Source organism: Macrosteles quadrilineatus, unplaced genomic scaffold (genome assembly GCF_028750875.1).
Source record: "Macrosteles quadrilineatus isolate MER2022 unplaced genomic scaffold, UCM_ALF_1.0 Scaffold_6__1_contigs__length_79288215, whole genome shotgun sequence".
NCBI lineage: Eukaryota > Metazoa > Arthropoda > Insecta > Hemiptera > Cicadellidae > Macrosteles > Macrosteles quadrilineatus.
Genome location: NW_026542599.1, coordinates 27,998,880 through 28,025,201, shown reverse-complemented (window position 1 = coordinate 28,025,201; position 26,322 = coordinate 27,998,880). Strand labels below are relative to the sequence as shown.

The following is a 26,322-nucleotide window of genomic DNA, read 5'->3' as shown; positions in this document are numbered from 1 at the left end:
AATAATTGATAAGGTCATAAATACTAAACCTAGGAAGTATTTTTAATAACAAAAATTGAATAATAAATTTACAAATCGAATTGTTAGTTGTGTTCTTTTGACAATATGAGTATTTGTATAATGTTGTAAACACACGATTAGTAAAAAGTGTTTTGAGTGTCATTGTTATTCTGTATATGTTTTAAAATTCATATCATCACACATAAGAGAAAAGGGTTTGGTTAATAATACTAAACAGTACTTTTAAGAATATGTTTTACTGCCCACAATCGTGCTTAAATATAGTACAAAAGTTGCATTACATGTTGTGAAACAAAACCAATTTCTTCAATCTCTGCCTTACACCTAACTTATTTTTGTTACATTCATTCATAATGTCCCTAGCATTGGAGAAACAAACGGTTTTGTAAAACAGTGTCTCTAACAGTTTCATTCATGGGCGGCAGCCTGGTACCGGTATTGAATATTGATATTTATCTTCTGCAAATAAATTAAATATATGATCACATCCATAGAATAGTTAGTTGTATTCTTTAACTTATATCAACTATTAAAAAAGGTTAAAATTTATTTTGCTTTACAATGATCGAGTAGCACAAACGTAAAGAGTTGCTGGACTGAGGAGGTTGGTGCGACATAAAATCAACCTCGTCGCGCTATTAATCACTACACTACAAACAAACTACAAACTTAATTGTAAATTGCTCGATCACATGTTAAAAATCATCTCTTAAACTACAACTTTGTCACTTACAGTTTTCTTCTGACCCAAAAATAAAATACTTCCTCGCATACTAACTTTTTCATGTCGCAATGTAAAAATTGTTAACGCTTTTTAACTATGGAAATTCTATTTTTAATTCAAAGTAAAATTTATTTACACCATTAGATTCTGCATTTAATGCAGATTACGAATATATAAACATTATTGTACTTAATCTTTGTTATTGAATGCTAGGAGCGAGTTAACAACTTCGCGCACTATTCGATGAATTGGCTAAAATCCACTGGGTCCCCCATGGTGGTGTGGGAAGGCTGCCACAACGGCGCGCTTTCGTGAACACGTACCTAGCATTCCAGTTGTGTTATATACTTCGATGGTCAGTCCTTGTCCATTATAACTTTCGTTTTCCTTTCTCTTGTCAAGATCTGCTATCATTGTTGTTTCCACTTATACTCTACCTTTCTATAGAAGACTAACATAAACTTGCTTTAACAACAACTTGAAACAATTACCTTAAATAAATAAATATATACTAATAAATAACATGCATTAAATACTATTCAACTTTAACAATAATATAATGAGTAATTTAGACAAAAATATTCAATCAGATTTAAAATGGATACTTGGTGACAGTTAGCAAATTAACAATATTGTAATATTAGATAAATTACAGGAGATGGAACAAATATGCAACTCAACTAAGGGTTAAGAGTTCCTGGAAGTAGAGAGCATACAAAAAACACTTTATACTTGAAACAAAATAAAAATTTGCCCCTCAAAAAAGACCTATCAGAAAAGCGTAGTTTAAACTTCGCTTCCGGTTCAAGATGGCGTCGAGATCAGTTCGCAATCCATGTAACGAGTGTAATAAAACGATAAATAAAAGTTATCCGGGTACTCAGTGTGATGGCATGTGCATGAAAATGTTCCACAACGAATGTGTGGGGCTAGGAATTGACGACTATCAAGCAATTCGAGGATCTGACGGTAAAATCAGTTGGATTTGCAAGGACTGCCATGTAAGGTTAGACAAACTGAAAACCTACAATTTAAGTATTGACGATTATTGCAATCTCATTGAGAGTGTAGGAAAAATCTTAAACATTCTTAGCGAAATAACTAAGAGCAACGTAGAATTAAGGGAAAAGATAAACCATATATTTAACGATGATTGTAGGCTAAAAAGTAATGAAACTAATGACGCACCGGAGGTCTTACATCAATCATACGTCATCCAAAATCAACGTCAACAATACGTCATCCATGATGTCATGCACGATCAAGGAAAAAAACCAAGCACGACCAGTGTTACCAGTAATCAGGGAAAGAAAATTATCCCAACAAAATCGAGCAAACCTATTGGGGGCAACGGTCTACAAATTAAGGAGGGAAATGAAAAAAATGGTGTTGGCAGTACTGTCATCGACACTTTTTCAAATCTCACAGACGACGCAGCTGGCGTCGGCACAGAAATAGAAAATGGCGGCATTGAAATTGAAACAGAAAGTAGTGAATATAGTAACTGTGAGGAAGATGACAAAGTGTTAGATGGAGATCCATCAACGGAAAATAGGTTAACTTATGCAAGTGTTGCTTCTATGTCAAATTCAAAACTTAATGATGTACAAAAGGACACTGGTGACGATTTTATAACCCAGCGTTACCACAAGAAGACTAGAAACCATCAACATAACGTGAAGCAAATAGGCCTAGCCCTATCGAGGACCAAATCAAGTTTTAAGCCTATGATAGGTACTAAGAAGGTGGATGGGTCCCAATTGGGCGCTGTCAGTAGGACCAAGTGGCTATTTGCATCAAGATTTGAAACAACTACAAGTAGAGAAAATGTTGAGGAATATATAAAATCATTGTGTGATGGAAAAAATGTAATCTGTGAAGAACTCCGAACAAAGTATCCCGGCTACAAGTCTTTTAAGGTAGGTTTCCCAATTCAGTATTCTAATGTAGTAATGGACTGTGAAAACTGGCCTGAAGGCATATTTATCAACAATTTCTTGGTATCTAAGAGAAATGTGTCTAGGCCTAGGCCTATTAGCGATACGCCAATGATTGACACTAAGAAACCGGGGGAAGAATAATTGGCTCTGATTTGTATGGGGGAATAGAGTCATCAGGCAAAAACCCTAAAAAGTTAAAAATGTTATTTTTAAACATAAGATCCATTTTTAATAAAGTTCACCTGTTAGAGGCACTACTTCAGGATAACACTTATGACATGGTTTGTGTGGCAGAAACATGGCTCAACAAGGATAAAAGTAAACACTTCAAAATTGAAAATTATTCCAAGGTATCCGATTATTGTAGAGAAAGTAAAATGGGAGGAGGTGTTGCAATCTTTAACCATACAAATAGTTCAATTAAAAGTAGTCCTATCAGCATTTTGAGCACCCTGTCAGTTGAAGAAATTTTTGAATGCTGTGGGGCAATTGTTAAGTGTAAAGATTTTAAATTTATTTTATTAAATGTCTATAGACCGCCATATAAATCAAACTTCTACAATTTCATTGAACTGTTAGAAGACACCATCAGTACGGTTAAGAAGAGTTTCTGTGATCTGCCTTTGGTAGTTTGTGGTGATCTAAACATAGACTATTTGGAAAATACCTTTGAGAAGGACTGCTTAAATGATGTACTCAGTTCAAGTAACCTACATGTCACCTTTAAACATTATACAAGAATCAATCAAACCTCAAACAAACATAGCCAGCTCGACTACTTAATCACCGATTTCCAAAACCAGCTTTATTCAACTGTTATTCTACCACCTCTCTTATCAGATCACTGTATAGTTGTTTTTAATTTAAATTTGAGTTGCCATAAAATCAAGAAAAAAGTTGAGAAGCGAAAACTAACAAAGCCTAACATCTCTACATTTGAACATCTTCTCAAAACCCATTTGGTGCAAACCCTAGACGCAACTGCTAACACAAACGATGCGTTTGATGAATTCTATTCCTATTTTGTTTATTTATTTGATATATGTTTTCCTAAAGCAATTTATAGTAGTAAGGACGATTCTCATGTCAAGTGGATTACCCCAGAGGTCACTGATTCGCAAGAAAAACTCATAGATCTGTACTGGCGAACAAGAAATGTAAATAGGCCTAATGTAAATAGTAAATTAGAATACAATAATGCTAAGCGTCAACATTCCGATCTTCTTAGCAGAGCAAAGAAACAATTCTACAAGTCAAAGATTGACAATGCTAAGAATGTTAGTAAAGAATCATGGGCAATTATTCGAAACTTGACATGTGATGACAATGTAAATAGTTGTAATATAGGTCTTAAGTTTGATGACGAGCTTGTTACTCACCCGAGTACTATAGCAAATATTTTTAACAATTACTTCATTTCTGAGATTGACAAGCTGGCAGGTCCAGCGATTAAGATAGATATAGACCCAAACCAAGTCCCCGATGAAGGTGATTTCCATTTATGGCCTACAAACGAGAAAGAAGTACTGAGCGTAATAGATAAAGTTAGCAGAAAGAGTAGCGCTGGTGTGGATGAAATTCCTTGTAGCCTTCTTAAATCATGTAAAGATATCATAGTTAAGCCACTAACAAAAATAATAAATAAGTCGTTTTCACAGGGCATTTTCCCCAACAAAATAAAAACATCAAAGGTTGTACCTATATATAAGAACAATGAAAAAGACATAGTTAAGAACTACAGGCCAGTAGCAGTACAAAGCGTTTTTTCAAAGATTTTTGAAATCATATTCTTAAAGAGATTATTCCCTTATTTGGAAGATAATCAAGTATTGAATCCCGATCAATATGGTTTTAGAAAAAACAAATGTACAACTGATGCAATATTTAATCTACTAATAAATATCTATGATAATCTTGATATTGTTGGCGAGCAGCTCTGTATATTCTATGATATGACCAAAGCATTTGACCTCATTTCCCATGATATTCTAATAAAAAAGTTAATGGCTATCGGCATTAAGGGTAAAGCCTTAAATTGGGTAGCATCTTATTTGAAAGACAGGAAACAAATTGTTAGTGTCAGGTATTCTGGGCAAGATGGTTTAAGTCGCCATTATCGATCGGCCACCTCATCTCCTGTAAACACCGGTGTACCGCAAGGTTCCAACCTAGGCCCTGTACTGTTCTTGCTGTTCGTGAACGACCTACCGGAATCTGTCTCAATAGGAAAGATTTGGCTATTTGCAGACGATGTTAGCCACCTGGTGCAGGACAGAGACGAACAGATGCTTAGGCACAAAGCTCAAGATGGGTTAAACCAAATGAACAATTGGTGTAAGGACAATAAGCTGATTTTAAATAAAGGAAAAACCAAAGCTCTCCAATTCCATAACAGGAAAATCCCAGATAACACGCCATTACTCAAACTTGAAGGCACCAGTATCAAAATTGATAATCACATAAAGTATTTAGGCCTAACCATCAGTGACAATCTTAAATGGCAGGATCATATCCAACAAATTTCGCCCAGATTAACAGCTGTGTGCCATATGGTTCGAAGGCTCAAGTCAATTGTTGATAATGATGTTTTAATGAAAATTTACTTTGGTTGCTTTCAAAGTATTGTCAACTACGGAATCTTATTCTGGGGAAACAGTCCTCTCGCAAGCAGAATACTACTTCTTCAAAAAAGAATAATAAGAATAATTTATAATGCTCCATACCTTGCCCATTGTAAAACCCTTTTTGTTGAAGCAAAAGTCCTTACGGTGCCAGCAATATTTATTTTGGAATCTGCCCTAATAGTCAAGAAGAACCCGAACACGTTTCCACAAAACAATACAATCCACAACTACTCAACAAGGCAAAAAAACAACATTCATCTAAATCAAGTCAACTCAAGTTTAGTAAAGGACGGACCAAAGTTTTTATCAAGCTTAATCTACAACTTGATCCCTCTAAATATAAAAAGCATTGAAGATCAAGATGAATTCAAGAGGAAATTTAAAGAATATTTATTGAAGAGGCCATATTATTCTGTTGAAGAATACCTAAAAGAAAAATAGGCCAAATAAACTGACGACCACGGCGCAGCTGCGCTACCAGTGGGAGATCACCAAGTATCAAGTAAGTAAGTAAGTATCAAGTAAAAGCCTTCAATGGGAAAATTATCAAGTTAAATTATTAGGGGTAGTTGTACATCCGTTCCATATTGTAGTTTTTGCTCCAAAAACAAACAAAAATTTAAGATTGAATTCACAACTACATTGCAGTAGGAATAAGTTAAGTTTCATTGATTTTAATTTGATTAACATTGCATTGTTTCTAATTTGCCAATTTCAGAGGCTGTTTAAACATAATAACGGATGATAACGCAGAAATTCAAGAGGAAAAGGACTTGATTGCGGGGCTCCAGCTTCTCAATGAATTCAAAATCAGTATACTCCCAGTGCAGGGTAAATATCTACATTTGGTGTTTGGAAAACATAATCATTGATTTGTTACTTTGCTCTGAATAATAAGAGGCTCAGCTAGCTTCATAGGCGGATCCAGGCCCCAAAATGTGGGGGGGCTATGCCGGGGGGTCTGGGGGGTATGGAATACCCCTCAGTGTGGAGGGGTAAATTTTTGAAAAAATATAAGCTCCAAAGACGTATTTTAATCTATTTGGAAATCAACATAAAAGGAATTACGGATTCAGTGAACATGGTACTTGAAGGACCTTGTAATCGGCTAATTTACGAATTCCATGTAAGAATTTCACCCTTACACATTATGGAAAATAGCTGACATAAGATAAAAAAAGGAACAGACTGATCCAAACCCTAAACGTGTGTATACTGTGTACCTAGGATCCTAAATTAATTGCTGGTTTGTAGCATATAACTCAGGCCTTCTCACATAAGAAGTCAAGAACTTTACTTTGTCTATTGAGAGCTCCAACACCTTTTGGCAATGGTAAGACGTTATTTTGTACCATATAAAAAGTTAAAATTTATGGTGTCTAGTTTATTTTCATTTAAAAATTCAAGAATAATTCCAGACATTTTCAGACGAATGCCAAATTTTTCAAGACTGGATTTTTCAACAATTAGTGATGTGTTGATACCAAACTAGCCAATTTGGATTTTTTGGATGATGAAAATCTTCCACGACCAAGTAGACATCATCATTAACTGCCTCGGACGTCGTCGTTGCCAATCGCGATCACGGCAAAATTATGATCATTTCCCGCGGCCGTGTAGACATTATCATTGACTCCCGTGGGCACGGAAATGTCATCGGCGTCGTCTGCGATGATCGCGGCAAAATTATGATAATTTCCCGCGGCCGTGTGGACATTATCATTGACTCCCGCGGCCACGGAAACGTCATCGGCGTCGTCTGCGATGATCGCGGCAAAATCATGAAAATTCCCGACTTTCATATCAAAATAAAGACTAAATCCCTACTTTTCAAGACCTATTTGAAATTAAATACTAATTTCCGACTTTCCCGTTTTTTCCGACTACTAGACACCATATAAAATAATAAATTTTGTTTACAAATATCAAACTTTGAGGTTCCTATAATTTTTTTAAATTAATTTTTCTAACTTAACCAATTAAAATGTGAATCCTGATTTCTGGCCCCCCCCTTTAGCCGCCACTGGCTAGCTGACTAAGCAATATGGATTCCAGAGGCGTATATACTAAAAACAATTTTACATAACACCGATTATTCGTCCTAGTACATTCCTCAGGCAGATTGAAGAAAAGTGCAAGTATCACAATCAGAACTGTTTGTAAGATAGTTTCAACGGTTTTTAATTTTAACTTACCTCTCACCGGTACAAAATATTAGTGTTATGTTGTGTGAGAATTTTGTTTATGTCCTTAAGCCCCTGGGTTTGATCTAAAGTACTATCTGATCTAAAGTACCATCTGATCAAAAGTACTATATGATCTAAAGTACTATCTGATCTAAAGTTCTATCTAATATATCTGATCGTTGTTCACTTTCCCAAAAAAATAACTCCTAATAAACCTCAAGGCTTCCCCTCTAAATAAAAACAAAGTTTTCTCGTAGGCATGCCACAGTAGTAGTTTAGATTTTTTTTATTTTCTTTCCTATTTTTCTTTGTTCTTGTTATAAACTCATCCTTGCAGTAATGTAAAAATATTTAAAAAATTATATATCTTATCAGACATTATATATCTTATGACATTACATATCTTATGACATGGTATATCTTATGACATTATATATATCTTAGTACATTCAAATTAGGTTTGGTTGATTTGTGTGCAAGAGCTACTGATGATAGATGAAAAATCTTCAAAAAAATTTAGGGGCTCGGACCCCTTTGCGATGCTTTAGTGCTCTCTCTTACAAAATTCCACTATTGTTGAAACTAAAAATAACTTTTTAGAAAGCATCAATTATCTTTTCTGTGCACCAAGATTTTTATGAAAATAGTCGGTTTACGTAAATGGAAAAGAGTTTACCCTTCCACAAGAATTTAGTTTTCACAGTTATTTGTGTTTCTTTTACAAAAGTGAACTATTTTCCATTCAATTTTCTGTCATTTATTTTACTTTTACTTTTATTACTTTTAATTGTAGCCTTTAACATTTAAATAAGGACCTAGCTGAACTTGTAACAAACTTCATTTCTGTTTACACCATTTTTAAATTGATTTTACTAACTAAAAAACTAACACAACTAAAAACATCGGCAATTTTACACTTTTTTACAGTTTCTAGGAGGCTGAACATTTTACCATTGCTCAATAAAGTACTATATACAATTCTCAACACAGTTAAGCCTGTTGTCCTTAAACCTAGGCCCTTTTGCTCTAAGTTATGTGTTCTATACAACAGTTAGACTGTGCAAGGAGCGAATGCAGCTGATAGAGTCCTGCTTGACGTCACGGCCAACGTCTTACAAGGATTATCACAAGTTGTTGTCTCTGGCTCACAAGCTGAGGATCTGCGGAAACGACTCACGACTGCGGGAAGGCACTATACTGCTGCGAGTTGCCAACATTGCATTCCAGGTGTGTGTAACCATTGACTGTATATACACTTGACTCCATGCATTTCACCATAAACAAACTTACATCAGCGTACTCACGCCGAAAAATCCAGCCTCAGAAAACATATGGAATGCCAGATGATGGTTTAAAATTTTATCAATATATTGTTTGGTGTCTAGGCCAAGGATTACCGCCAGTGCGCCGAGGTGTGTCAACAACTGATGGACCGGCGCCATGCTGTAGGATGGGAGGCTTGCGCCAGACTGGGGCAATGTGCTGACTATGAAGACATCAGCACGAGGCAAACGTTGACAGCCTTCGCTCTGATACACTGCCCAGATGAAAACCTGCGGGAGCTGATTGAGACTAGGTGAGTGTACATTAAGTTAAAACATTGTATTAAACACTTGCTAATCATAGACTGTTAAAGCAAGACTGAGTCTGATATAGCCACCATCTTGTGCAGATTTGCCGATTGTAACCTAACCTCAGCTTTTACTACTTATGGTTTTCTTTCAGGAATTTGTGTTTTTTATTTCACTACTATGCAGTTTTCTGTTTGGCTCTACCACTGTGATTTTCCAGCTTTGGCTGGGGTTGTGTACTTATCTAATCATGTTTTAGGTACTTAGGTATGGGCTCGTGAACATCTCGGTAAGGAGATCAGCGACAAATAATATTTATCAACCAACACTGACAGTCAGGCAATTTCGAAGGCTCTTAACTCATAAGAATTCAACTATAAGCTTGTGTGGGAGTTGTCTTGCCCCGGTGTCAAAATTGGGAAGAGGGAACGATCTTACGCTTTTTGGGGGCCTGGATTTGCAGGCTTAGAAGGTAACGAGGCTGTCGACAGACTGGCAAATGTTGCTTAGGCGGAAACTTTGTTCAGTTCTCAACCCTTCTGTGGCATCTCACTTAAGTACGGGTGCATTTGAAACCACTGTAACATATTATGTATAGGATATGGGCTGAAGTAGTATCCCAAGTAAGCTCACTCTTCCTCACACACCTTACAATGGGTGGCCACGCAAATTTCGTGGCTGGATAGGTAAAGAATCAGACAAACAATAGGATTGACTGGTCACAGGTGGTTGAGAAAGAATCTGCAATGAATGGGTTTGTATGATTGTGCTCGACTATGCAGGTAATGTGGCAGGTCATAGGCAAATGCTGATTATCTGTGAGGAGCTCTCCGAGGTAAAAAGGACAACTGTAGACAATCTGGTGAAACTGATTGGTAGACAAAATAAAATAGGTTTACGTACCTTACGTTGTCAATCCTAGTATAGCCTCAGGCAAAGGATTGATGACGTAAGGTACGTAAATATTTTATTTTGTTTAAATCAATCCTGGAGGCAATGCTGAATATGATTGCTTCACTTCAGGCATTTATCAGGTGCTTGAACATTGAAGGTTACTGAATGTTGATTGGGATGCACAATAATTTGACATATGAAACACTTTGATGCTTCAGGTCCGTCCCTTCAAAATGACATAGGAACTTTCTCACTTTAGAAGAGAATCACGTTCCACATTCCAGATACCTACCAAAATGTCAAGAAAATTGTGATGGGAAATAACCATAGTAATTTCATATTGAAGTATGTTTCGATCCCATGAACTAAATTGTATTTAAGTTTGTATATTTTTTGCTGTAGGTGCGAACTGGAACATAAACGACTACAGATTTTTATTCACAATCAAACCTCAAAAACAGAAACTCCTGAAGAAGAAGAAGAAGAATACACTGATGCAGCTAGCTCAGTAAGCTGACAGTATTTTTTACAATTGAAGGCATTTAAACCCAGGCTTAATTTGTTTATGATTACATAGCTATATAACCGGATATTTTAAAAATGTATGTTAATTTTAGTACTGTACTTGTGTGTAGCAATAGTACAAGCGTAAAATTATAAAAAAATTCCTTGAAACTGTTACAAAACCAGCTATTTTAACATATAACTTTAAATATATTCATAAACTACAGTAGACTCCCTCTTATCCGGACATCAGTTTAATTGGACTACACTCGGCGGAAATTACATCTCTTTAACCGAACAATTTTTATCAGCACATTGTTTTAACCGGACTAGATCGACAGGAAGTGGGAGGTATTGAAACGATTGTTCTTGTGGGAAAGATTTGAGACCAGTGATCACGTGTCTAAATACAATACTCTCCTAAATTTAAGTCGAATATTTGGGTTACATAACAAGTTTTTGGGGGCGTCGGTTTAACCGGAAAAACTGTTATTTGGACTGGCCTCGGTCCCGATGAGTCCTGATAAGATGGAGTCTACTGTAATAGCATTATTCTAGAGTAAATTGTAAATAACTTGTAACACAAACATTTTAGTGGCAGTTTGCAAGAAGAATCTTCCTGTAAACAACAGATAGGTATTTTATAGATTAAAAATTTATAATGTTGTCACCCCACCTCAATTAGTAAATGCAATGGTAATAATTAAACTCCAATCTAATAACTCCAACAAGTTCAATTCATAAAAATAATCTAGAACATTAAATGACCAAAACTTAGCAATCAGTATTAGTCTATTACAGGATGTCTTTCCTTGAAATTTGATTAATATTTTTCAGCCTCAAGTTCCGTCCAAGGAGTTTCTTCCTCTGGGGCTGTCATCCACCCTTCAAACAACATCTAAGCTTCTCAGTCAGTTCACCAATACTGGCTTTTGGAGGGATAAACTTTTGAATAGGTAAGAATTATGTTTAACATAAAGATATAAAGCTACAGTTTTTTAAAACTGTTTTAACATTAATTTGGGCTAATCTGGGTGGTGTTTTCCAAGGAACAAAAATAATATTGCTTGCCTCACTATCAAAAGGTCGTCGGTTTATTTCAGAATACAGACACTAGCTTTTTAATGGCTTGAAACTGTCGCCAGCTATTCTTGATCATTTGGCTTTTAATAAAGCCAAAGAACCTGATTGGCTAAAGAACCTGATGAATCTTAGTCAGTAACTAAGCTACAAAGATCATCTCCCTCCATCCTACACTCATTGACATTTCATAAATATATTTTTCAATTATTGTAGGCCTTGGTATTTCTGCTTGAGAAGAATATGATGTTTCAACTCACGACCAATGAAAACAATCCAGCGGTATGTCAGAGCATGAATTATTTTCCTTTCAAACAAACTTCATAAATGTATTAATGTTCTCGACCTATGTTTTCAGAGGAGATGGATCAGCGAGGGAGGCAGACAGTCGGACACGTGGAGACATGTCAAAGCAAGGGTTCCCAGATCTGTACGCCAGCCTGCACGCAGACTGCCACGAGAGCTCTCTGTACACTGAACCTGACGCAGAGGAGTGGCGAGAGCTGCGGCTCGTACAGACCGTGCTGCGTGCGTCACTCTTGGAACAGGAGAAACTGCCAAAACATCTCCTGCGAGATATGGATGACGGTTAGTGTGACTGAGTGATTATAGTGCTCGCCTGACAATTGAAAGGTTGCCAATCCAATTCTGTGAAAAGCCAGTAGTAAGATGGTTTGAAACTTACTTCAACCGACCTCAATCACTGGGCTTTTAATCGCCCTGACTAAAAACCAGCTAAGATGTATCAAGTTACATGAGGCTCACACAATTTGGATTTGATTCAAATTTATACACTGAACCATGTCCACGTGCCTGCACCCAGACTAACGAAATGGAAGCGTGATCCATGCGCAGGCCCGAGGAGCGGCTCACAAAACTTTACTTAACAAAATGAGAACCATGGATGGAGGTTCAAGAACAACACGCCATTTGAGAGAAACGAACTGTAATTAACATTTAAATGAACACAACAACAAAAATCAACAACAATACATGAATTAAATACTCTCAATTAAACTTTAAATAAATTTAGATACCCGTCTAATCCGCTGACTTACAGTCCTTTCCTTATTATTCAAAATAGGCTAAAAAGACCTTACTAGCTTTTACCTTAAAAAAAAACTTTCAAATTAACAGTACATAACAATGAATATAAAAATGTCTTCTTAATACTGTATTTAGAACTTGGTAACAATAGAAAAATTTAGGGGCCCCAAAAATAGAATTTAACTAAATAGGCTAATTAAATAATTATAAAAATTTAAATTGTCAACAAGCAGGGTAATAGACTGTTGAATAAACTTTAAAAGGAATAACAAATAAATAAACTCTGTGTATCAACAACAATTAATAACAATCAATAAGTCTCCTTTTCTTGAAAAAATTTAAATAGGTAAATCTAAAATAGGAACTTGCGGTAATTGCGGTTTTCTTTCATTATATCCAGGTACAGGACACTGTAGAGCCGTTGAAGCTGGACGGAGAGGGGCTGGCCAGAGTTCCAACAGAGGCCTCAAGGTGGTAACTTTTCTCCGCCATGCTCCCGGTGTTACAGTTTCAGCTTACATGGGCCCTGAGTAACAAACCCAGAAACACAGTAGTAGAAGTCTAAGTTCATTCCGCAATATTCACTGTTTTCACTGAGTTACAAATTTCACTGCTTTATTAAGTTCCAAAATCACACTGATTAGGAACTTAAGGAACCTAACATAAGGATTAGGAACCTAACATATCTTTTCAGGAAAAATTTTAAATTTTTTAAAAGGTTTATCTCTCTTTAACAGCTCTTTAACAAAATAAAACATTTTAAACAGTAACAATAATTTAAACAAAACAATTAACAGGTAAAACAGTACAAGATCGGTAACATTAATATTTGCGGTAAAAGGGTCAGCAGGCCAGACGGGTATGTGACAGTGGTAAATTTCACCAATAGAGAGAAAAAAGGTAAATTGTCTGGTCCAAAGTGGCCAGAAGAACAAGTTAACAAGGAACAATTGACACTTAAACACAGAGAAATACTTTAAAATTGACAAAAAACGTTCCAAACAAAAATTTTAGGCCTAACGCTACAACTCATGTATTTTTGCTAATTTCTCCAAAAGTTGTGATCCGAATTTGTTCGGAATGGTCTTAAAAGCTGGGGGAAATGTTCCAGCAGCTTTTCCAGACCATTCCAAACCTTAACTCAAAGGCTGAAACCAGTAGCCTTCCAGGTTACCCAGTTCAAACCTGAATGGAGAATTGCCAAACTAAAAATTACTGTAACTTTCTTGAAACTTGATTAAAATGACTCAAACTTTCTGGGGAGCTTTAAGAGCAGTTAATTCAACTTAATTTAACTAGTTTGGCAAGAACAAAGCAAAATAAAAGACTTTAACCTTACTTGACTGGGTAACACAAACTGAACATTTTACAAGACAAAACAACACTAAAAATTTTACGGGACACAGAACAAAGGGCTACAAAAGGTAGTAGCCTAAGACATTTACATTTACTGAGCAAAATTGTAAGCCTAGGCCTACCACAAACAGTCAAAAGGACAAAGAAACTGACTTGGCAGTTTCTCTCAAATAGCGGCCTTCCAACAAACATTTCTCAGTCAATTCTAGGCCTAGCATCTCGGACAAAGCCCTGAATTCTATAAAAACAACAGTGAAAAGGGAAACTAACTATCAAAAAGGTCCCACGACCCCAAGACTAGGTTCCAGACCTAGTGCAAAACGTGGCAATAACCTAACTTTAGAAAAAGTGAAAAACTCACCCATCAAGGTGCCGGTGGCACGAATGGTTTACTCCATGATTGACATAAGTATCCTCTTGAGCAAAAATAAGGCGAATAACATTAAAAACATGCCACAAAATTAAGATGGAATCGGATAACAAAATATGCCGACCGAAGTATTGAACAGCCACACAACCTCTGAAGTGCTTGGCGGTGGGAGTAAGAAAAACAAGACTCACAGCCTTGTTCGGGGTCGTGGAAGTAACAAACGAAACACTGAACTAGCCTACTATACAAAAAACACATTTGAACCATTGAATATGAGTCGTGACATTCGCCCGGTGGAAATAGTCACGGCTCAACACCCTAGTTGCATCCCCAATCTTAAATGGTAATAACATGGTATTAATATGTCTGTGAACGATTTTCTTTTCCCTACTCCTAAAATATTTTGTTGCTGTAGGAATGTACACACAACAAAATTCTCAAGTGCCCAAGCACTTGTTGTCCAAAGCAAGCGCTGAAAATACGTTAGGCCTACTTGAAAGTAACCAGCTTTCTTTGTGAACGCACCCTTATTGTAAGCTACAACATCTTTTGTGTCATACAACTACCACAGTAACAAAAATAAGGACAAAAAAAGAATTGTAGAGACTAGCCCAAACTGTGACTAGCTCACAGAAACAAGGTCAATTTTAATAAAAAATTGCCACCAGCTGATTCATATACTGTAGATGGAATGTCCACTTTAGTTTCCAAAAGTCAATGGTAATATTTTCTGGAAGGAAATGGTCAATTCTTTCTGTCTTCTGTCTTCTGTCAAATTGTTACTCCAATCAAGGCCCCACTAGAAAAACAGGCCATGCTGCAGTGCGGGCAGCGCAACACTAAGTCACAGTGGTGGATAGTTGTACTAAACTCTTAACATTAAAATCTTACAAACAGCCAGCTTGTTTATTTACTTAAACCATATGGGAATGGTGATGGCAATGAATTTATCAATGAAATCTATCTACTAGTGTGACGTCATGGATCCTGCAGCATGGCCTGTTTTTTCTAGTGGGGCCTTGCTCCAATGGGCAACAGTGTTCACAATTGATCCCTCTTAGGATTGGACTGTTAACCTTACTTTTTAAGTATGATTGTCATTTATTTTGTAAGGCTTGCATAGAATTTCAAATAGAAAATAATTTTTTAATCACTATTACAAGATCAGTTTTGGAAATGTGCCTTGTCCGAGTTACAAAAATATGATAGTGAAATAGTGTAAACTTTAGTCAAGACTTATAGTTTGTCCCACTTCAACACCGTAATGAGAGTGAATGTTTAGATTATTGTAATATTCACAGGCATTAGACATTACATATTACACTCTATGCACACTCTTTAGGTTTAGATTGATTTACCCTAAAGTGTTTAAGCTTTCCTCTTATCAAAATGCTTCTCTCATTATATTAAAACAAAGAAGAAGGGTCATACAATGAGGTGAATATTTCCGTTTGCAGTGTTGACTCAGTTGGCAGCCCTTGTTATGCCGGAGGATTCGTGTGTTGGGTTGGCTACACTGCTTGCGGTTGGCAAGCCAGAAGCTTGTGACCAATGTTTCTCCCGTCTTCCCCACACTCTACTCACTCTACAACTCGCTGTGTATCTGTACGCTCTCAGAGAGGCGGCCCCTCACCACCCTGATGTGTTTCTATGGACGCCTGATCAAGTAAGACAGAGATATTAAGCAAAACGTAATAAGTTACATTTAAGACTAGTAAAAAACTTTACTTTCACTGTATTAGAAACCAGCACAGCTGTAGAAATGGATGACATTGCCAGGGTTTCATGTAGTTAAAATTGTATAGAACAATAATTCTATTTCCATAAAATACCCCCGCTGCAGCAAACCTGCCGAGTAATCAAATTTCAATTTGTCTAATTTATTTTTAATTAAATCTATTTAAATAGCTCTAGAGGTTGTTCAGTGGTCAAAAACTGAACCAAAAATATATAATGTACAGACTTCTCTATTTTCACCCCACATTGTAAATAAAACATTTTATTGGAATTTCTTTAATTTATTTTGATTTTCTGTTTGAATAATATTTAGTTGTTATTTCGTCACCAGCATGGCATCCCATAAGGCCCACGTTAATTACGCTTATTAAATATTTTTTACTGTCTTATTAGAACCTATCCAAACTTTGAACTACAAAGTCCACAAATATAACAAAGATAATTATTGACATGTTTTAAGACCTCACATTATATGTGCAAAATTTGTATACCAGAGTTCAATACTAGACACAGTAGGAATATAGTTTGGAGAATATAGGTTTAGTAAATTTAGCTGAATTGTAGCTTCCGTAGTTGAATTGCTGCAACTCATCTAAAAAGTCAGCCAGTTCAACTGATCATCTCCCAAAAACAAAATTCAGAGTAGTTTGACCTCTGGAAACCTACCTAGTTTATAATTTGAGATACATATTTTTACAGGTGCTTGCCTGGGCCTCATCTCACACGGATAGTTTGTCTGAGACATCACAGCTGTTAACTAAAGCTCTCACTCAACTGAACAACTTCGAGCACAGCAAGCACGTAGAACAGCTCAACTGTGGGGTGGATATCCGCCGGTTCGCTTGGGACCCTCAGTACAAGACTGACTCTATACTGGGTCTAGCTATGTAAGTATCAAATCAAATCAAATCAAATCAATTTATTCATCACAAAAATTCATAATACAGAGGCTGAATATCAGCAATGAATATGTGACATGTCAGTACAAATCATGCATTAAGGTATCATAATGTAATTATTTTTCTTTTATTCTTACTTTAACCATTTACTTTTGGATAATGAGGTAGACATCCTATCTATATGGACCAGTTGTAGATATTTTTAATTTAAAAATAACATATTAATATCATTATCTATTTATTAATGGTGTTCTGTCTTTTCTCTTTATGGCTGATGTGTTGTAAGAAAACTCTGAGTGGATCACAGTGTTGTCGTAGTTGTAGGAGATAATGGCTAGTTTCAGTCAAACAAATTTGTGTCGAAACTCCATACCACCGATAGTTGAACATTGTTATCGGTATCAAGAATTGATTGTCAAAAGTCGATTTCGATACCTGACACATCTGTGAAGCTCGTACAATCAGAAAATTACCTCTATAGCCGCGATCACGCAAGACAATAATGACGTTTCCATGACCGCGGGAGTTGACAACAATCAAAATAAACGTGACAGATGTTCATGATTTTGATGTGATCGTGGGAGACAATGATGATGTCTACATGATTGCAGGAGAAGACACTGATGTCTACACGTCCGCGGGAAATTATCCAAATTTTGCATCAATCGCAGGACGATGATAATGTCTTCTTGACCGCAGAGACGATAATGATGTCTACATGCCCACAAAGACGATTTTATAGAATTTTGCCGCGATCACGGAAGACGATAATAATATCTACAGGACCACAGGAGACAATGATGAAGAGGACAAAGATGTCTACACGACCGCAGGAGATTAGAATCTTGCAGCGATCGCGTAAGACGATGATGTCGATAATGTCAGGCGTGGCTCACAGTTTAGAGGCTTGCGAGATTGTGTTTTTACCAATACATTCAATGTAATCAGTCTGAGTGGTTGTGAAGGTGTGAGGAGTGGGACAAGCTACAAGTGGCTCTAGACCTGGGTGCGGCTCATGGTGTAGAGGCTTGGGAGGTTGTGTTGAACCACTTCCGAGCTCTGCTGACCTCCAACAGCCCGACTCTGACAGAGCGACTCTCCGACAACAGACTGACCTCGCTACTGAGGGAGCACTCGGACACTGTCGTCAACAGGTGAGGGAGAATCTAAAATAATCTGTGATAGTCTAATTAAATTTCTCTTGTTTGATGGAGCTTATAGTACGTTGTGTACAGGGCCATATATGGGAAAAAGCTGCACTTTTTGATTGAGATATGGCACTTTCAGTGGTCATACCTGATACCAAAAGGTAACTTTTCAGATAGGGAGCCACATCAAATTCCGTGTAGGACACCAAAATGGCGGCCATTAAAGATGGCCGCCTTATGCCCACGTACTGTTGCACAATATTTGTTGTATCTCAGCTTCTAATGGCCTGATTTCAATAATTCTTTTTTTATATTAAAGCTGTTTTGTAGAGGAAACTTTTTTATATTTAACATATATCTGTAAAACCTAAGCAATCTGCTGAATCTTTATAAAAACAAAAAAGAAAGAAAATTTATGAAAGTTTTGGTAAGTAACATTATAGTTGTGCTAAGAACTCATCTTAAAATTAAAAAGGGGCATGTAAAGCATTAGGTAAATATAAAGAGATACTTAGTTTTAGAAAAATCACATATTTTACTAAAAAATAAAGCAGAAATTAAAAGGAGGTAACAAACTATTATGATAAAAAAAAACAATAAAAATCAAGAAAGAGTCCACATGTAAATTGAGTGTTTCTTTATCATTTCAGATCACGTAGTCATCTTATTCATCTTCCACTTCATCATAGCTTTCATTATACTTATTCATACAGTGTCGACCCCCAGAGCAGTTCTTGCAAAGTAGCGTGCATGGAACCTTAGCCTTCAAACAGGAGCATCTTGTATGGCATTCAGTGCAACTACACTTAACTAATTCTCTGCAGGCTGCCATAATTGGGGGAAGAGAAGACCAAACAGGACTCCACTCCTCAGCAACCCTGGTCCATCCCCATCCGTCTGGCTCTGGAGTGTATTCCATCACTGAGCATGCACGACCCCAAACCTGGCCTGCGAGGTATGCTGATCGAAGGCAATGCTGCCTTAGTGCCTCTCTAGTTGGGGGTAGACTTTGTAAACCCCGATTCTTTGAAGTAAAGAGAAACTTTCTAAAGTGATTAACTGAGAAATCTTCAGCATCTTTGTAGTAAAGCAAGACGGTAAACTTCTCCAGGATTTGTAAAGTTTCGTCAGAAATTGACTCTTGTGGTAGAGAGATTGCATGAAAGGCTGTAGTAGCTTCAGGAAATGATTTCCACACAGTCCAAGCTGTCAGTTTTCCTTTCATTGCAAATGATGAAGTGACATCTGATCCTGTGAATGCATGAAATCCTCTCAACGCAACGGCTTTGTGTTCACCCATACTCTCAAATATTGCATTAACATTTATAAATCTTTGACTCTTCCCAGCACCGAAGAGAATCCACATCTCCTGAAGTCCAGCGGTTTTGAGGATGTGGAAAAAAGATATTGCCAAAACAACAACATCAGTATCTACTGTGAAAATAATGACCTTTTTTGCTCCATGTTCGACACTGTCTTTGGCGTGGAGGAAAATCCTGCTGTCAGCTTCTTCCTGTTGCTTGCATTTGACTCCATCAATTGAAGATTCTTCAGGCCGAGCCGCACGAATAATGCCATCGATCTCAGTGATGATATGTGTCCTATGAAAATTTGAATGTGCATGTTCTCCAAGTAACTTGAAGAGTTCGGTCTTATTTTTATCGCAGCGGAGAAAATCGTTCCAATTGGTTGGTAGCACATTTCCTTGTGACACTTGCCGACGAATACCAACGCCTCTCTTACTTCTCACAACTTTCTTAAGGCAGGCTTTTGAGTAAGTATCCCATGAAATATGTATTCTATTTACATGGAACCTCTCAGCATCATTGAAAATTCTGTTTTTAAATTCTGAATTGCAGTATTCTCCAAAGGTGCGTGATGTTTTTGGTGGAATAGCATGTACCAGTGCTGCTCCATCAAAAATAATTGTATCCCCAAATCCTTCAAATTGTGGTTGGTGAACGGTTTCTTCAAGGATTTTCAGAAGCTGAGATTTCTGACATGATCTAAGAACGCCATTTGAAGAAAGCGATGGTGGTGCACTGGTATTTTCGTGTTCAAAAAAGTTTTCTAAATCCAGCCGTCTGTTTTGGCTTACAATAAAAGCCCTAGAGAATAGTTCAACATCATTTTTTAGGTCAGTAATAATGGGGTGTGAACTCTGTTTTCGAGCAAAGCCAAAAAACTTGGTCCGATTTTTTTTAATAGGAGCAAATACACTTACATTTGCCACATTACTCAGACGTGTTTCTACATAATTGTTGTACAGTTGTAAGGCCTTTTCTTCAGCACCAATCACAGCTTTAACTCGATCTTGATCCATTATAACCTTTGTATCCCATACAACAAGATCACATGAGTTTTCCTCAAAAGGGTTTCCGAACTCAAGAAAACTTCTCTTTAAATGTGCTTTTTGGTCTTGAAACTTGTACTGGTAAGCAGCATATTGTTCATGGTGAACTGCCATGTTAACACTCTCAATGTCCTTTGTAGACTCGAACTCATCTAGAATACTAACCAATTGTGGCCCAGACAACATCCATCTTCTTAACATAGCTGAATCTTGTAATAAGCCTACAGCACCTCCATTTCCTTTTATGAGAGCGTTGTTTTGCTCGTGAGCTTGATCCACAGCGAGTGCAGAAAAAGGATTGTTGGTTTTATGGATGGAAAATTGACCTTTATTGAAATATTCGTGTACATTTGGTGCTGTTTCTTTTAGTTCTTCTAAGTCTTTGATATGAATTGGAAACCAACGAGCATAGTGGGGATGGTCCATCAGGAAAAACCAAGGTGCTAGCTTCTTCAGAGTTTGTGTGAACAGTCCGTAGTTACTATTTCTGATCGACGGAACAAAGGAGAGGAGAAGTACCTCTAAGTCTAGCACTAGAAGCCAGAATCAAAAAGTTGGGCAATTTGAACATCTTTCTTCAATCCATTCTTCGAATGAAATGTCTGTGGTTTCTTGTGAAAAAGCGTCATGCAGCAGACTGTATAAAACCGCAGCAGTCTTCACATGAATTGCTCTTGCCTTTGTGACGTGAGTAACTTTAAGGCACGCTTCCGCTCCTATGCCTCTGTCTTGATTCCAGAGTTTGCCACCAAATTAGTCCAGCCACTACCTTCAAGTATCTGGCCAAGCACTTTCAAAAATGCCTGCTCAATATGAAAGGCTCCAAACATGGTTACAAACTTAGATTCGCTGTACAAATCAGGCCAGTTCCACTGGATGGATTTAGCCAAATCAAATAAAGGCTGGTCCACACATATGACGGGAATTTGCCCTGGATTCAAAAATTCAGTAATTTGTTTGATTAGTTCCATAGCATGCTTCATCATTGATGGCGAAGATGAACTTTCATTGAAAAGCGGCAATAGAGAACTACGTGTTAATTCAAATGGTGGAGTGCCTTCTTTCGAAGCATGGAACGCTGCCCAGGATAGATCTAGAGGCCCATTGGTTCTGTCAGTAAGGATATGATTTAGCCATTCCCGTTCCATTTTCCACTGAGATCCAAATTCAGAAATAGTTATTTCAGAGGACGTATGTTGGTTTGCTTTTGGCACCGGTGGCTCCTTAGAGGGCAGCGTTACAGGCTTCACAACACTGTAGCTGTCAGGAAGTTCTGGTATTTTTTTGTTCCTTTGACCAACAAAAGAAATGCTTGGGATGACTTCACGAGGCTCACCAACTTCTCCTTTGCTGGGTATTTGAAAGATTGAAATTGCAGTTCCATGAAAAGAAGATTCTGAGGTGGTGCTGCTGTAGTTTGATCAATGTTGTCGTATGCGCCCATGACGAAAAGACCATGACGTAAATTTGAGGGGCATACAACGCCTTCTTTTTGAGCTCTAAGGATCTCCAAATGAGCAAGATCGGCTGTTATCTCCCTGATTCTGTTGGATGATATTGACAGGCCTCTTTCGTGCATGGCGTCTATAATTGTATTATTTCTCGTTCTTCCAAACACTGACAGACCTAGGTATAACGGAATCGGTGTTTCATGACTTTTCTTGTGACGAACAGTTTTGCCTTTTGGAACTTTTTCACTGTGGTTAAAAACTATTAACTGACTAATAGTCAGAGCAGACTGAGTTTCTCTAGCTGTATTTTCTGATGAAGTGTAACCATGGAGTAAATTACACACAAGAGCAAGAAGTTCTGGTGGAACGCTTGACTTTTGTTGATCATCACTCAGGTGACCATTAAAAGTAACATTTTTCTCGCTTATAACCTTTCTAATTTTTTTTACGAATCTTTCACATGCAACAGCATCATCATATAGGTTGTCAGAATGAACATTTTGAAATATATTAGCACCCTTTCGGTGCAGGAAGTAATCTCTACCTGAAAGTTGAGCTTCGAGCTGTGGGAAGTGATCGAGAATTCTTTCACGAAGACGGGTAGTATGTGTTGTTTTCAGGCATTTATTTTCCACGCCAAGAAGATTTGTTAGACTGTCTGTATAAATAGTTGTCAAATAAGACATTTTGAAAACTACCTCAGTGTTATCTGATTCAGAGGCATAGATTTTCTCTCTTATAAACCGTGCAACAGACGCAAATGCCATACTTTCAATAATAGAACTGACTCGATCTTCTTTTATTTTGCTTGATGTTCTTAGACAATTTGTTAGATTTGTATAGCACTTTGAGTGGTACATTGCTTTTTTTGCAACTAAATCTCCACCCGCAAGGAAAGCTTTAAGTTCTACATTATTGGTAATTTCAGCACATCTCTTAATTTTATCGTCTTGTAAGGAAGAAACCTTACACAATGGTTTACGTGACGTGCCCTTTTCACTACATATGAAACATAGTTCATCTTTCGTTTGATTACATGATGGTGAATAGCCATTATACCTAGTTTTTTTATTATTTGGTTCATGCTCACTGTATTCAGATGATGATGGACGTTTTCGGTTCTTTGCCCTGTCTAGCTTTGTTCTATTGAATTTAAGCGCACATTTTTTGTGCCACTTAGCTTTGTTGTTTTTAAATGTTACTTCTATTCCTGGTCCTTCATTTAACATGTGTATATCCAAACCATTGGGCAATGCACCTAAAATATATTTTTTAAGTTTCATAAAATATATTTTTTTAAGTTTTTATGAAGATTCTGCAGAACGCTTAAGTTTTACAGATAAATGTTAAATATAAAAAAGTTTTCTCTACAAAACAGCTTTAATATAAAAAAAGAATTATTGAAATCATACCATTAGAAGCTGAGATACAACAAATATTGTGCAACAGTAAGTAGGCATATGGCGGCCATCTTTAATGGCCGCCATTTTGGTGTCCTACACGGAATTTGAAGTGGCTCCCTATCTGAAAAGTTCCCTTCTGTTATCAGCTATGACCACTGAAAGTGCCATATCTCAATCAAAAAGTGCAGTTTTTTTTTGTGTACACACCGTACTATTAGTTTGATATACCAAACACAGAAGCTCAACAGAATGGTCATGGGTTGGTTGATAAGCATGCATTAACTACTGGACAGATTGGTCTGAAATTTGGCATGAAGATAGCTCACATTCTCGATTTACATATAGGCCTATTCATATCTCAAAAATCCTTTCAGGCTCCGCCCCAGTGACTCTGTAGTTCCCCATGTTAACCTTATGTATATAGGTTAACTATGAATGATAGTTTTGAGACTGGGTGAAAGGTGGTAATTCAGGGTAATTTGGGAGTAATCTAGGTCAGTCTGTGTTACCATACAGATGATACAAATAATCTATGTTGGTTGATATTGACAAAAATTGATATAAAAAGTTTTTTACAGGTTTCAGGAAGTAGTGCTGCCTACTCTCAGTGGAGTCAACTACAGCCAGCTGATCAGTTACTACACTGTACTACAAACTGTGGCTCCTGACTCTAGTGTACATGGCATGGTACCTAGAGATCACGTCAAACTCATCAAGAAAGTCAAGGCCACGTCTACAGGTTGGTGCAGTATATGAACATTTTATAGTTCTTGTTTTGATGTGTAATTATTCCTTGCGGTACAGATCAGTTTCAGTTCAGGGATCAAGAATCCTATTGATGTGTAATTATTGCTTTTTGTACAGAAAAGTTTCAGGGATCAAGAATCCTAATCTCCCTGTTCCCCAAGCAAAATGGTACCTAGACAATAATGGTAGGAAGGAACCAATTAAAATCTCAAATTAAATACCTATTAGTTTCCATTAATCTTTAGTCACTCAGTCATGAAAATGTATTTGCGGTGGGCTTATTCAAATTTAAATAAACTCCCACACCACCACCAGTATTTCCAGTAATTCAGTATTTCTTCCATTCCCCTAATTCCCAGGTCTGGGTGTTGATTAGTATTTTCCATCTTATCCCATCATCAACAGTTTCTCCTCCTCCATTATCACCCTCTTTTCTCCAAATTCCTCTTTGCCTTTGGTATCCACCTCTAGGTCCTTTCTCTTATCCCCTTATCTCTATCAAAATCAGCTTATTCCTTGCAATTCTCTCTTCTCTAATTTGTCTTACACATGTCTAAAAAACATTTAGTGTTAATTTTCTAAACCCCATCGTAAGGTGTCTTAAACTACCCGTTTGTTAATCCCCTTCCTAATAGTATTCCACCTTATTTACTCTTTTTTTAAGTAGCCAGCCTGTGACCATTCTCTTTCCTGTAAATTCCATACTTCTGTCCCATAAATAACTATTTAGTAACAATAGGTTAGAAGTTAAGGAAAGGCCAATTGACTGATTAGTATTATTATTTACAAGGATAGGAATCAGCTAGCTTACCTGGTAGACAGAGTCCAGATTAGCCAAGACTGGAGCAGGCTTCTTTCTTCTCCCTTCTGATGAAGTCCCTAACTGGGACGAAATATTAAGTTTTGTGTGTTGTGTGTTATGTGTTTTATGTGTGTTACCAAGGCTAATCTGGACTCTGTCTACCAGGTAAGCTAGATGATCCCTATCCTTGTATATAATAATCCTATTTAGTTACAATGTGTCTTGTAGCTACTCTTGCCTTCATTGGTACGGTACCTCCCTATCCCATAGTATGTGCTCCTTACTTTTGGATAGCCATGCTACTTTTCCCATTATCCAAATTGTTTATATCTAAAATATCTACTGAATATTTGTTGTAACCTGAACCTCTCTTTAGACATTGACTATGTCCGGCTGGTGACGAGGCCGCAGGATGTGATGGAAGTGTTACGACCGTGTGTGAGACAGGAGACCATCAACATTCTGGCCAAGCTGCTGAAGGAGCTACTGAAGGCTCTCCCCTCACTGCAGCAGCACACCTCTGTAGGTCAGCTGTATCAGGAGTGTGCCGTCACTGCGTACAAAGCTCAGGTTAGATATGTCTACACAGCTCTCGGTTATTTCTCATCTCCCTGGTATTTCAGTTGAGTCCCCTGGGTATCCCAGATCTCCTTGAAAATCTCCCTGATATATCAGTTTGTCCTGGATGTCCATGAAAACCTACAGATTTTGAATGTGTCCTCAATTATTATAACTTAAATAATTGTTGTCAACGTTTTAATTGTTTACGTACAAAATAATATTTTGTCTGAACCACGACACAATTTCTGTACTGATTTGTGTCAAGTGTTTATGTTCAGAGTTTGAGTGTGATAAGTGGTTTGGAGCTATGCTGTTTTAGTCTTTTTGTAATCAACAAACCACAAGTAAATATCCTTTGAGGCTACTGTTCCCAATGAACATATACATAAAGAATATTGTCTTTCTGGTAAATCAATTTCAGTCCATGCAAGTGTTTGTGGTCACTTTACATGATCCCAGGGTGAAAAAGGATCATTTTCTAACTACTTGGTGTTAAATTTAGCTTCAAAATGAACCTTAAGTTATGAAACCTTGGTTGCCTGACGAAAACTAGATCATTCAACAGTACGGTCTCCAACCTCCTTAATTGACGCTATCCAGAGACTGAAATGTTTCAGTTGATTTGCCGTTTGGTTTCAGTGTCTAAGTACGACGTGTAGAAATCCTCTGGACCAGTTCTCCACATTGCTGCCGTACCTTCAGAAGCTGAGTGGGACAGAGTTGCTCAACTTTATACGCAGAACTGTCTTCTGCCACCAGAGTGTGCTGAGGCTAGACCCTCTGACCAGACAGGACATGATAGACGCAGCTCTCAGATGTGGTCAGACACACGGCCTGTGAGTTGGTATAGAAAGAACTTTACCGTGTAAACCACAGTGGAACCTCAATAATAAGAAGACCCTGA

The 26,322-nt window shown here is 37.2% G+C and overlaps 1 protein-coding gene across 2 annotated transcripts in view; it reads left to right on the top strand.

Moving 5' to 3' along the window:
* LOC128996351 (NBAS subunit of NRZ tethering complex-like) overlaps nt 1-26,322 on the top strand; it is a 69,586-nt gene that overhangs the window by 34,006 nt on the left and 9,258 nt on the right. For both annotated transcript variants that reach the window (XM_054421623.1, XM_054421622.1), the window contains exons 24-35: nt 6,028-6,140; nt 8,547-8,722; nt 8,881-9,071; nt 10,363-10,468; nt 11,302-11,420; nt 11,903-12,132; nt 15,775-15,983; nt 16,754-16,941; nt 17,919-18,107; nt 23,887-24,047; nt 25,234-25,427; nt 26,058-26,254. In XM_054421623.1, the coding sequence (XP_054277598.1) occupies nt 6,028-6,140; nt 8,547-8,722; nt 8,881-9,071; nt 10,363-10,468; nt 11,302-11,420; nt 11,903-12,132; nt 15,775-15,983; nt 16,754-16,941; nt 17,919-18,107; nt 23,887-24,047; nt 25,234-25,427; nt 26,058-26,254 (2,073 nt within the window). The remainder of the gene's footprint in view (nt 1-6,027; nt 6,141-8,546; nt 8,723-8,880; nt 9,072-10,362; nt 10,469-11,301; nt 11,421-11,902; nt 12,133-15,774; nt 15,984-16,753; nt 16,942-17,918; nt 18,108-23,886; nt 24,048-25,233; nt 25,428-26,057; nt 26,255-26,322) is intronic.